Source organism: Myotis davidii, unplaced genomic scaffold (assembly GCF_000327345.1).
Source record: "Myotis davidii unplaced genomic scaffold, ASM32734v1 scaffold1997, whole genome shotgun sequence".
In the NCBI taxonomy this organism is placed as follows: domain Eukaryota; kingdom Metazoa; phylum Chordata; class Mammalia; order Chiroptera; family Vespertilionidae; genus Myotis; species Myotis davidii.
Window position 1 is genome coordinate 123639 of NW_006288266.1, and position 10657 is coordinate 134295.

At 63.2% G+C, this 10657-nt stretch overlaps 3 protein-coding genes across 3 annotated transcripts in view; 2 read left to right on the top strand and 1 right to left on the bottom strand.

Moving 5' to 3' along the window:
- Window positions 1-2790, top strand: part of TMC4 (transmembrane channel like 4) — a 9742-nt gene extending 6952 nt beyond the window's left edge. Inside the window, exons 6-12 of the mRNA XM_015561653.1 lie at window positions 6-362; window positions 742-881; window positions 1096-1193; window positions 1466-1646; window positions 1989-2119; window positions 2205-2360; window positions 2586-2790. Coding sequence (XP_015417139.1) covers window positions 6-362; window positions 742-881; window positions 1096-1193; window positions 1466-1646; window positions 1989-2119; window positions 2205-2360; window positions 2586-2790 — 1268 coding nt within the window. The remainder of the gene's footprint in view (window positions 1-5; window positions 363-741; window positions 882-1095; window positions 1194-1465; window positions 1647-1988; window positions 2120-2204; window positions 2361-2585) is intronic.
- Window positions 2791-2884: 94 nt separating this feature from the next.
- Window positions 2885-6679, top strand: LENG1 (leukocyte receptor cluster (LRC) member 1). The gene is made up of 4 exons (XM_006760197.2): window positions 2885-3528; window positions 4742-4921; window positions 5493-5752; window positions 6385-6679. The coding sequence occupies exons 1-4, from the start codon at window positions 3397-3399 to the stop codon at window positions 6596-6598; spliced, it is 786 nt and encodes a 261-aa protein (XP_006760260.1). The 5' UTR covers window positions 2885-3396; the 3' UTR covers window positions 6599-6679.
- Window positions 6637-10657, bottom strand: part of CNOT3 (CCR4-NOT transcription complex subunit 3) — an 11545-nt gene continuing 7524 nt past the window's right edge. Inside the window, exons 13-17 of the mRNA XM_015561654.1 lie at window positions 9268-9367; window positions 8981-9179; window positions 8643-8712; window positions 8022-8147; window positions 6637-6999 (exon numbers count right to left, since the gene is read on the bottom strand). Coding sequence (XP_015417140.1) covers window positions 6901-6999; window positions 8022-8147; window positions 8643-8712; window positions 8981-9179; window positions 9268-9367 — 594 coding nt within the window. The 3' untranslated portion in view covers window positions 6637-6900. The remainder of the gene's footprint in view (window positions 7000-8021; window positions 8148-8642; window positions 8713-8980; window positions 9180-9267; window positions 9368-10657) is intronic.

Consider the following 10657-nt stretch of genomic DNA (forward strand, 5'->3'; position numbering starts at 1 on the left):
CCCAGGGAGGGGGGAGGGGTCCTGGAACCTACATTTCCAAGGGCGGAGGGGACTGAGGCCTATGTCGCCTGGGATCTTAGGGAGGAGGGTGGTGGCTTGGGTTTGGAGCTCAGACCAAGGGGTGCGGAAGGAACAGGCCGGGGGAACCCCCTCCAGCGTCGGGGCTCCTCCGGGACCCCAGCCTCTCCTCGCGGCCCCCTTTCCCTCCCAGAAGTTGCCCGTTGTCAGCCGGACGCGGCTGCTCCAGCTCGGGGTGGAATACCTGCCGTCCATCTTCATCTCCGGGGTCAACCTGGTGCTGCCGCCCGTGTTGAAGCTCATCACCCGGCTGGAGGGCTACACCAGGAGCCGCCAGATCGTCCATTCAACCCCGGCTCCTTGTCACTGAGCCCCCGTTTCTTTTCTTTTCAAGCTCTTCTTTTTTATTTATTTTTAAAAAATATTTTATTGATTTTTTTACAGAGAGGAAGGGAGAGGGATAGAGAGTTAGAAACATCGATGAGAGAGAAACATCGATCAGCTGCCTCCTGCACACTCGATACTGGGGATGGAGCCTGCAACCCAGGCATGTGCCCTTGAACAGAATCGAACCCGGGACCCTTCAGTCCGCAGGCCGACGCTCTATCCACTGGGCCACACCGGCCAGGGCGAACCTCCATTTCTTCATCTGTGAAACGGGGAGACGGGGGAGTCCTGTCGACACAGGAGGGGCCGGCACTGGGCCCGGGCTGACCCCTCTCCTCTTCCCGGTCAGGACCGTGTTTCTCCGTCTGGCTTCCCTGCTGGTCCTGCTCTTCTCTCTCTGGGATCAGATCACGTGCCGGGGCAATGCCGAGGCCGAAAACTGCAAAGTCTGTGGCTACAATTACAAAGCACTTCCGGTAAGGAGGACGAGGGGCTGGGACCCCAGGTTTTGGAGGACGAGGGCAGGGGTACTTAGAACGCCGTCGCCCGAGGACTGGGGTACGGGTGCCCCCCTAAAACTGAAGGCCCCGGAGGAAGTCTCTCATCCGCTTGTGACTTAGGGACCCGGATGCTCGGGCCCCTGGGTGCCCGGGTCCTGAGGGCATCCTCACCCCTTTCTTCCGCCCTTAGTGCTGGGAGACTCGGCTCGGGCAGGAGATGTACAAACTCCTGCTCTTTGACCTGCTGACGGGCCTGGCCATCATGCTGCTCATCCAGTTTCCTCAGAAGTGAGAGCCCCGCCCCCGCTGTGGCCCCGCCCCTTTAGAGCAGGCCACGCCCCTTTCCGATCCCGCCTCTGACTGCTCCCTTTGCTCTAACTCCGAGGACCCCGCCCCTTCCACATGATAGGTAGTTACTCCCTTTGGCCCCGCCCCCTGGACACCCTCCAGGACCCTGACAGCCCCGCCCCTCAGATAGGCTCACTTCTGATTGGTGAGCACAACGGTGGAGGCGGGGAAACCCCTGGCTGACACGCCCCTGACTCCGTCCCGCCCCTCAGGCTGCTCTGTGGTCTGTGTTCCGGGCCGCTGGGTCGGCTGGGGACCCAGGAATTCCAGGTGCCCGACGAGGTGCTGGGGCTCATCTACGCGCAGACAGTGGTCTGGGTGGGGAGTTTTTTCTGCCCGCTACTGCCCCTGCTCAACACGGCCAAGTTCCTGCTGCTCTTCTACCTGAAGAAGGTGAGGGGCGGGTGGGGGGCACCCGCCTGGAGTTGGAGATGTGGGGGGACCGGGGGGAGCGGAAGGCAGGAGGGATGTGACTGGGTCCTAAGGGAGGTGGATGCTAAGGTCCCAGACTCCTGGATCCTGAGAGAGGAGGGGTCTGTCTGCAGGACTGATTCCCGGATGTGGGAGAAGGAGGGGGTCTAGGGCACCCCAACTTTTAGGTCTGAGGGAAGAGGGGACCCGACTCCTGGATCCTGAGTGAGGAGGGGCCAGGCACCAGGACTCCTGGGTGGGGAAAAACAGACAGACTAGAGAGTTCAGTCGCCGGTGCCTCAGACCCCCTTCTTCCCTTGTCAGCTCACCCTCTTCTCCACCTGCTCCCCGGCCTCCCGCACCTTCCGGGCCTCCACGGCGAACTTCTTCTTCCCCATGGTCCTCCTCCTGGGGCTGGCCATCTCGGCCATCCCTGTGCTGTACAGCATCTTCCTGTGAGTGTGGGAGGCTGACCCCGCCGCCCTCCCCCGGGGTCCCGACTCTCGGCCACCCTCGAACTCTTCCTGTCTCCGACGGCAGGATCCCGGCCTCTAAGCTGTGTGGTCCATTCCGGGGGTACCGGTCCATCTGGGACCAGATCCCGGAGTCGATTTCCAGACTCCCTCAGACCGCCCAGGACTTCCTTTTCTTCCTGGGGACCCAAGCTTTTGCTGTGCCCCTCCTGCTGATCTCCAGGTGAGGGGCCCGGACTCTTGGTGTTTTCAGTTGGAATGTGTGTGATCGGGGCGCCCCGCTGCCTGCGTCCCGGTGAAGAGGGAGGTTGGGGCGGAAGGGTAAACTGAATGAGGGAGGAGGGGGTGGAGCCACAAACTCCTGGGTCTGAAGGAAGGGCGGGGGACCCACACATTGAAGCTATTCCAAGAGCCGTCAGGGAGTGGCTCTGATTCTTGTCGCCTCCAGCATCCTGATGGCCTATACCCTGGCCCTGGCCAACTCCTATGGAGGCCTCATCTCCGAGCTCAAACGGCAGGTAGAGAAGGTGAGCCAGGCCGGGTCCCTGGGCAGGGGTCCTGGGGAGCGGAGACAAGGACCTGGGGGAGAGCAGCTGCCTCACCTCCACCTCTCTAAAATCTTGCAGAATGTTACTTTGCGCTTTAGGGATTAGTAAGTAATAATGAGATTATAAAACCAGGAATGTTTGTGTTCCATGAAAGGTACAGTATTAAAGGTTTTGGAGAAGAGGAAAGAAAATAGGGTGCCCCCCGGCCTGGCTCAGACCCAGACCTGCCCCCAAACCTTTGTAAGCCTCGGCCACGTCATCTGTAAAATGAGAGAATGGAGAGGACCGTCCTTCCGGCCCTGGGACTCTGAGATTTCCGGGGCCCTGCACCCCTGATTGTCCAGGGAACCCCATTCTCGTATCAATAAACACATCAGAGTCAGCTGAGCGCTCTTTGAAACTGGCGAGCGGAACCGGGGGGCAAGGCTTCCGCGGTTCAAGCCAATCACATGTATTGGCCCTGGCGTGCCAGCCAGTCAGAGGCCGCGTCCGTTTAGCGTCAAAAGTGGAAACACTGTGATTGGCTCAGGGCGTTGACGCGAGGCGGTCGCTAGGCGACAGCACGCGTGATTCGAGGCGTTGGGAGGCAGGGGCGTGTCAGCGAATCCAGAACCAATCCGTGGCGGGGGCAGGTATGATAGGGCGGGGCATCCCCTCGCCAATCGGAAGTGCTAGGGGGCGGGCCTGCCAGTCTGTGGACGTCACGGCGCCATGAACATCTTGCCCAAGAAGAGCTGGCACGTCCGGAACAAGGACAATGTCGCCCGCGTGCGGCGCGATGAGGCCCAGGCCCGGGAGGAGGAGAAAGAGCGCGAACGGAGGGTGCTGCTCGCTCAGCAAGAGGTAGGGCTCCGAAAGCGGCCGGGGGGACCCTGGGCCCAGCGCGCAGGCGCCGCGGTAGGCGCCGGAAGTGGAAGCGGCGCGAAGGCGCAGTGCGTCCCGCGCAGAATTGGACGCCCGCGCGTTGGGAACCCGGGAACCTTCCTCGGTCTAGTTTCCTCGACTCTTCGCGAGGCCGGAGCGCTGCCGGGCACAGAGCAGGAGCGTGTGAATAAAGGAACCCCGGAGCAGTTCCCGGAAGCTCGGGTCACTCTGTAGTTTGTAGTGTGTTTATTGAGCGCCTTCTGGATGCCCGTCCCGCGCAGAGCGCTCCACTCGCGACATCCCTGCAGCTCGGGTGGTGGTCGGAGGGGCGCTGCCATCAGCCCCCCCGCCCCCCGGAGCAGAGGGCAGAGGACGCCGCGCCAGAGTGAGGGGCGCGAGCCAAGGCCTCTCCGTGGGGAGCCTTCGCACTGCCGGTCCACCCCCCACCCCCACACTGGAGACGCGCTCCCGGTGTAGCTCCTTCACCTGCCCGGTGCACACCTGGTGGTCCTCAGCGCTGGCTGGGAGGCAGCCTGGGCTTTTTAGATTCACGTGTCAGTAGAGATTGGAAACCGACTGGGAGCCGGCCAGGTAGCTCAGTTGGTTACAGCGTTGTCCCCCATACAAGGTTGTGGGTGCGATCCCCAACCAGGGCGCATACACGTAACCACCAGTGAATGCTTCGGTGAGTGGAACACATCGATGTATCCCGCCCTGGCTGGTTTGCTCAGTGGATAGAGCGTCAGGCTGCAGACTGAAGGGTCCCGGTTCGAGTCCAGGCAAGCGGGCTCCATCCCCAGTGTGGTACCTGGAGGAGGCAGCCAGTCAATGTTTCTCTCCTTCTCTAAAATAAAAAATATATTTAAAAAATCAAGGTATCTTTCTCCCTTTCTGTGTTAAAAAAATTAAAAGTTCGACTTGGGCAGTGACTTGGAGCCCGGCCTGGAACTCAGATCGCCTGTCCTGATGTTTGGCTGCCTCCACGGTTATCTGTTGTGTCACAGACTGGGAAACCCTCTGGCATGTGGTTGAAAGGCATCTTACAAACCAGGCGCCTCATTTCCCCTCCTCCCCAGGCCGGGAAGGTGCCTCTCCTGGGCCCCAGCACAGTTCTCTGGGGCAGCACCGCATTCGCGGTTCCTCCAATCACATCTAGCTTCTGAATGTTCTGCCCATAACTTTCTCCCCCCAGGCCCGCACAGAATTCCTGCGGAAGAAAGCCAGGCATCGGAACTCGCTACCGGAGCTCGAAGCAGCAGATGCGGGGGCCCCGAGTTCTGGCCCTGTGGACCTGTTTCGGGAGCTGCTGGAGGAGGGGAAAGGGGTGACCGGAAGCAACAAAGAGTATGAGGAAGAAAAGCGACAGGAGAAAGTAAGCCGGCCTCACTCACTCATGTCAGGCAGGGAGCAGCGGGGAGGGGCGCTCTGCCCTCAGGTGCCTAGGACAGGTGGGGACCAAGTGAGCTAATGGAGACCCAGAACAGACTGAAGGGGGCGCAGGGAGTTCTGGTCGTAGCCCTCCAGGCGAGGAGGCTTGGGAGTGGAAGCTGGTCACTCCCCCCACCCCTCCCTGCCCCAGGCCTGAGGCTGCAGGCACAGACCCGATGTCAGGACCGGGAAGGGATCTGAGCTTTGTAAAATGAATCAGATCCTGTCCTCCCCCTGCCTCAGCCACTTCTCTGCCTGGCTGGCTTGTTCAGATTTCTGTCCTCCAAGTGCCTCCCCCTCCCCGTGCGTCGTTAGAGCCGCCACCGCGCCCGGTGCAGGACCCCACCTGTGTTGGTCCCGTGTCTCCAGCACGGAGCAGAGTTGGCTCATGACAGGCCCTCAACACTTGGCTGAAGGACAGGTTCCGCCCCCGCAGCCACAGGTGTCCGTGTTACCACACCCAGGGCTCCCTGTGGGGAGACACCTGACCATCTTCCGGCTTCCTGTCGCCCCAGGAGAAGCAGGAGAAAGCGCTGGGCATCCTGACGTACCTGGGCCAGAGCGCGGCCGAAGCCCAGACCCAGCCCCCTTGGTACCAGCTGCCCCCGGAGCGAGGGGCGCCCCCGCCCGGCCCAGGACCAGATGTGAAGGTCAAGAACCGCCTGGACCCTCTGCTGGAGATGCAGAAACATTTGGGGAAGAAGAGAAGGCTCAGCGGTGACCACGGCGGACGCAGCAGAAAGGAGGCGGGGCCTGAGAAACAGCGGCCCAAAGAGTGAGGAGGGAGCCCCGTGGGCGCCAGGGGCCCTGGGACAGGCTGGAGGCGGGGCAGCGGTGGTTCTCAGCGACCCTGGGGGCTCGGCAAGGTCCCGCCTGTTCTCACAGCCACACCATTTAGCTTCTCACTTCGTAGTGGTTCCGGGGCTGCATGAGTGACGTGGGAGGGTCCACTGCTCTGATGGCCGGTGGGACCCACGCTTGTTTTCACTTCTAATGTTAACATTATCAGAGGCTCTACAACCCAGGGACACGGGAGCTCTATGGGGTCCTGGAGCTTTGAGAAGCGCAGGGTCAGAGCAGAAGCAGGCCTGTCGCCAGGATGGCAGACCCGAGCACAGCAGGGGAGATGAGGCTGAGAGCCCGGGTGTGTGCAGGGTCACGCAGCTGATTAGCAGGAGCCTCTCCTGGTCTGAAGGGGCGCCTCACTGTTGGGACTGGGAAGGACAGAGGCCCACAGGGCGGCACAGGTCCTGGCCCCTGGCAGGAGGTCCGTTTCCTGGTCCCAGAGTCTCCAGGAGCCAAGGCCAGGAGCATGTCAGATGCAGGCGGGGTGTGGGGGGTGGTGGCTGCTCCCTCTTGAGGGAAGTGGGGCCGCCCAGCTTCCTAACCCGATTCTCCTTCCCCCAGATCCCCGTCCCTGGACCAGCTTCGAGCCGAACGCCTTCGGCGGGAAGCCGCTGAGAGGGCGCGGGCAGAGGCCCTGCTGGCCCGGGTCCGAGGGGGGTCACAACAGGAGGAGCCGCCAGAAGAGACAGACGATCGGCGGAGGCGGTACAACTCCCAGTTCAACCCCCAGCTGGCCCGGCGCCCCCGCTGGCAGGACCCCCCTCTGGCTCACTGACTCCCGAGGGGTACAGGAGAGGCTGCTGCCGCCAGCCGTCATATAAAACTATTTATTCATAAATATTTTCCAAAATGAAAATAGGTTTACCAAAAAATGTCCCTCAACTCGAGAGGGGAGGAGGGGGCAGCCCTCGCCCCCAGGCCCCCAGGCTGGGGCTGAGAGGAAGAGAAAACCTCCCGGCCCCTCCTTGCTTCCTGGGGGAGGGGGCTGCCCCATGGCCTGGGGCCTCCCCATCTTCCAGGGCAGAGCCCTCGGGGCAGGGAGTCAGCATGCTGGGGTGGGGTGGGGGCGGGCCGGTGTCACTGGAGGTCCCGGTCCTCCAGGTAGCGGTACTCGAAGGTGAAGCCTTCCTTCTTGCGCTGGCCCCACTTCTCGTAGTCGAAGTAGATGTAGGTGCCCTGGCCAGGGAGAAGGCGGTCAGTGAGCAGACGGAGGTGCTTGGGGGCGGGGCCGAGCTGACAAAGGGGACTGTTCTCAGGGCCATGGAGGTGCCAGGCCCTGACCCTGCGCCCTCCGGCATGGCATGCTCTTCTCTCTTCTCGGGCAGGAAAGGTGACCACGCCCACTTTAGGGGAAGCAGAGGTCACACACAAGAGCAGGGCCTTGGCCCCCCACTTAGCCAAGTCCTGCTTCTCAGGAGGCTGTGGCGCCCTAGCACTGCATCTCCGCCCCCGAGGCCAGCACCCCAGCTAGATGGACAGGCTGTGTGCGCACTGGCGGGCACTGGTGCCTGGTGGGCGGGTCTTTCTGGAGGAGCGATGCCTGGAAATACACTAACTTGGCAGGTCCTTTGGACCCAACCAGGAGGGGACAGGTCTGGAGGTCAGAGGCCTGCGGGAATGGGGCCGGGCTCTGAGCGGCTGAAATGCTTCAAAGAACCTGCAGGAACCGAGGGGAGCGGGCTGTCCTCTGAGGACACGACCATCAGGCACCAAGTGAAAGCACGCTGGGACAAGTGCAGCGCGCCCAGGACCCTCCGTGGCAGGCACCCGTCACGTACACACGTGACTAACTCGTTCAATCCTCACCACTGCGTAAGGGGGGCCCGTCACCCCGTTTTTACAGAAAATGGAAATGGCACAGGTTTCAGTGCCTTGCCAGGGCCCCGGCAGGAGGTGGGTCACGCCCAGGTTGAGTCCCCTGAGCGTTCTGTAAGGAGTCCATCATTGGAACTGGAGAAGGCCATTCAGACAGTACCAGCTTCCCATTCGCACTTGCTGAGTGAGTGCTAGGCACACACAGGGAGGCGGCGGCCAGGCCCTGGGCAGCGTGGCCGTGGCGGGCGGCCAGGGCCAGGCTGTGTGGCTGGGGGAGGTTCCCTGAGGAAGGGGCGTTTAGGCCAGGGGTGACTAGGAGTTGCTTAGTGTGAATGACGGACGGAGCTGAACTGGCCGCAGGGTGGGGAGGGGAGGGGCCACACCTGCTCGAACTCGTCCGTGATGGTCTTGGGCTCCTCGTGCCTCTGGAACCACATCATGTACTTGGTGTGGAACCGCCACGACTGCTTCTTCAGGGCCTTGGCTGCCAGGTACTGCGCCTTAGTGCCCTGGGGGAGGAAGGGTGCAGCGGGGGGTCAGGGGACCCCCCAGATGGGAGGGGCAAGGGAATGGGCAGGGCATCTGGGCTGACCCCGGGCCCCGCCACAGACCAAGATGGGCTGGACCCTCCAGCAGGAGCCAGGCGGGGCACAGAACATACCAGTGCTGGCCAGAAGGAAAAGGAGACAGGAGGTGGGAGTGCTTCCAGAGAAGCTTGGAGAAGGAAGAGAGACTAATGCATGAGGAGTGCCCGGAGGAGGCGGCCTAGGCTTCCCAGGCGGGATGAGGGCGGAGGCTACGCGTGACGCCCGGGGGTCAGAGAGAGGCTGCCCGCGGGGACAGCTAAAGGGGACGGGCACAGGGGTGGGCAACCTAGCCCTCCGCCTCAGCCATTCTGACCCCCCTGTGCTGAAGTGGGGACCAGGACGGGTTTGGTTTGGGGGGGCCCGGGACTGGGGGAATGGGGAGGGGTGCGGTCCCGGTGGCCGCAGTGGGGCACCCACCTCACCCCTCCAGCCCGAGGGGGGACAGCGGCGGCGGCGGCGAGGGCAGGGGTTCCGGGGGAGGTACTGTCTGTGGGGGACGGGTGTGTTAGTGCCAGTGCCTGCCACCCCTGCTGTATCGGGGTGGCAGAAGGCCCCCACCCCGCTCTCACCCGCCCCACCGCCCGGGGATCAATGGGAGCGTCTGTCACCTGACCGCCCAGCCTGAACTCCTCGTCCCCACCTACCGTGGAGCCCACGTCAGGTGCCCAGCAAGCTTTACTGGTCTCAGGGCTGGGGACCAGTTCCCCACCCCAGCCTCCTCCCTAGACTTGGGTCCCCTCCCCGCAGCCCCTCACCTGATCCGCTCAGAGTCCGAGGGGTGGGGCATGTGGTGCCAGGCGGCCTCTTCCATGGCCTGCTGGTAGAGCTGCTCCTTGGTGAGGGGCACGGGGCCCAGGGGGCACACCCCCAGGGACAGCGGGATGTTCACCTCGGAGAGCTGCAGAGGCGGCTGGGCCGAGGCCGGGGGAGCTGCCGTGCTGCTCAGGATGATGTCTGTGGGGAGGGCAGGGCCAGGCCCGTGGGTGAGGCTGGGTGGGCGCCCTTCCTCGCTGGGCTGCCCCCACAGCTCCAGGACCCTCACCTCGCTCAGTCAGGTGCAGCGTTGGCACGGGGTCCTCGATGGCGGAGCTGAGAGCTGCCCTTTCTGCCATGGACTTCAGGGAGCTCAGGGGCTCGGGGGCCTGGGGAGGGAACAGGTGCCTCAGGCCCGGGACAGAGGGCTGGTGCGGGGACTCAGGCGGCACCCTCATCTCCTCGGGGGAGGGTGGCACAGCCAGAGCCTTTAGTGCGAGAGTGTTCGCTGCGGCCCTAACAGGGGGACTGGCCAGGGAAGCACCCCCAGCAGAGCCGGACATGCGCTGATACTGCAGACATTGCAGGACGGGGCACACAGAGAAGAAACCACCTGCTGTGCACGTGCAACACCCCTCCTCCAACGCGCGGAGCACCTCCTCCTGCCGGCATCACCCTCTGCGCCCCAGCCCGGCCGTCCTCGCCGCCCAGACCTTCACAGCACCTCCGTCCTCTCTCCCCGGGCCCCGGGTCCTCTCCAAGGCTCCCACCACTCACCCCAGCAGTCCCTCCCTGTGGGGAGTGCTCGCTCTGGGCCAGGCTCCCAGGAGCCTGACATGGTTCCCAGCCTTCCAGCCCATGTCACCTGTGGTGACTGCCGAGTCGGGTGGAGGGGGAATAGAGGGCAATGCGGGCTTGGACCCGGGCAGTGTCATCACGCTGCCCGTGGAGCCGGGTCTAACCCACAGGGTCCTGCTGATGGCGATCAGGACCCCTGCCCTCAATGGCAACACCCTACCAGGTCAGGCAGTCGGCCTGCACCCCCTCCTGCAGAGAGGACACCCCTTTCCTCCTCTCTCTGCTGAACTCCCCCCCACCCCAGCCTTCTAACGACCACTCCGACACGAGCCTGCCTAGAACTCAGCAGACACCCACTTCTCTTCGTCAGCATTTCCTGCCACTGTGACCCCACCTGCCCCATCCGGTCGCCGCTCAGTCACACCGCCCAAGAGGCCCTGCAGGGCCGTCGCCACAGGTGAAACCACAGGGGCCAAGTGCACTCCCACCCGGCGGGGGCTGTCCGCACAGAAGGCGGTACTGGTTGCATTCACACACAGCACAGACGCCAGAGCAGACGTCCGCAGGCGTTTCCTCAACTAGGTGACTTCCTCCAGGGAGCAGGAGGGCTGAGAGCTGGACAGTGTGTGTGTGAATAAAGTATAATGTGTCTTAAGGGGAGAAATGGAGACAGAACTGGAGGGAGAGAGGATGGTGGGCACCCGGAGAGCAGGCAGCAGGCGAGTGAGCACCACCAGGCACAGGGCAAGGCCAGGGGAGCAGTGGGGGTGGGGGGGTGGAGACCCCGAGACAGTGAGGGTGCAGGAGGAAGGAAAAGACCAGAGAGAAAGCAGTGACGGTGTGAGGAGTGGAGCCGGGGGTGGCAGTGGAGGCCTGGGGTG

Bases quoted from the DNA above. Each gene is read 5' to 3' on its own strand.
- LENG1 (XM_006760197.2), top strand. From the start codon at position 3,397: ATGAACATCTTGCCCAAGAAGAGCTGGCACGTCCGGAACAAGGACAAT. The intron at 3,529-4,741 runs GTAGGGCTCCGA...TTCTCCCCCCAG, and splicing joins TGCTGCTCGCTCAGCAAGAG to GCCCGCACAGAATTCCTGCG. The intron at 5,753-6,384 runs GTGAGGAGGGAG...TCCTTCCCCCAG, and splicing joins GAGAAACAGCGGCCCAAAGA to ATCCCCGTCCCTGGACCAGC.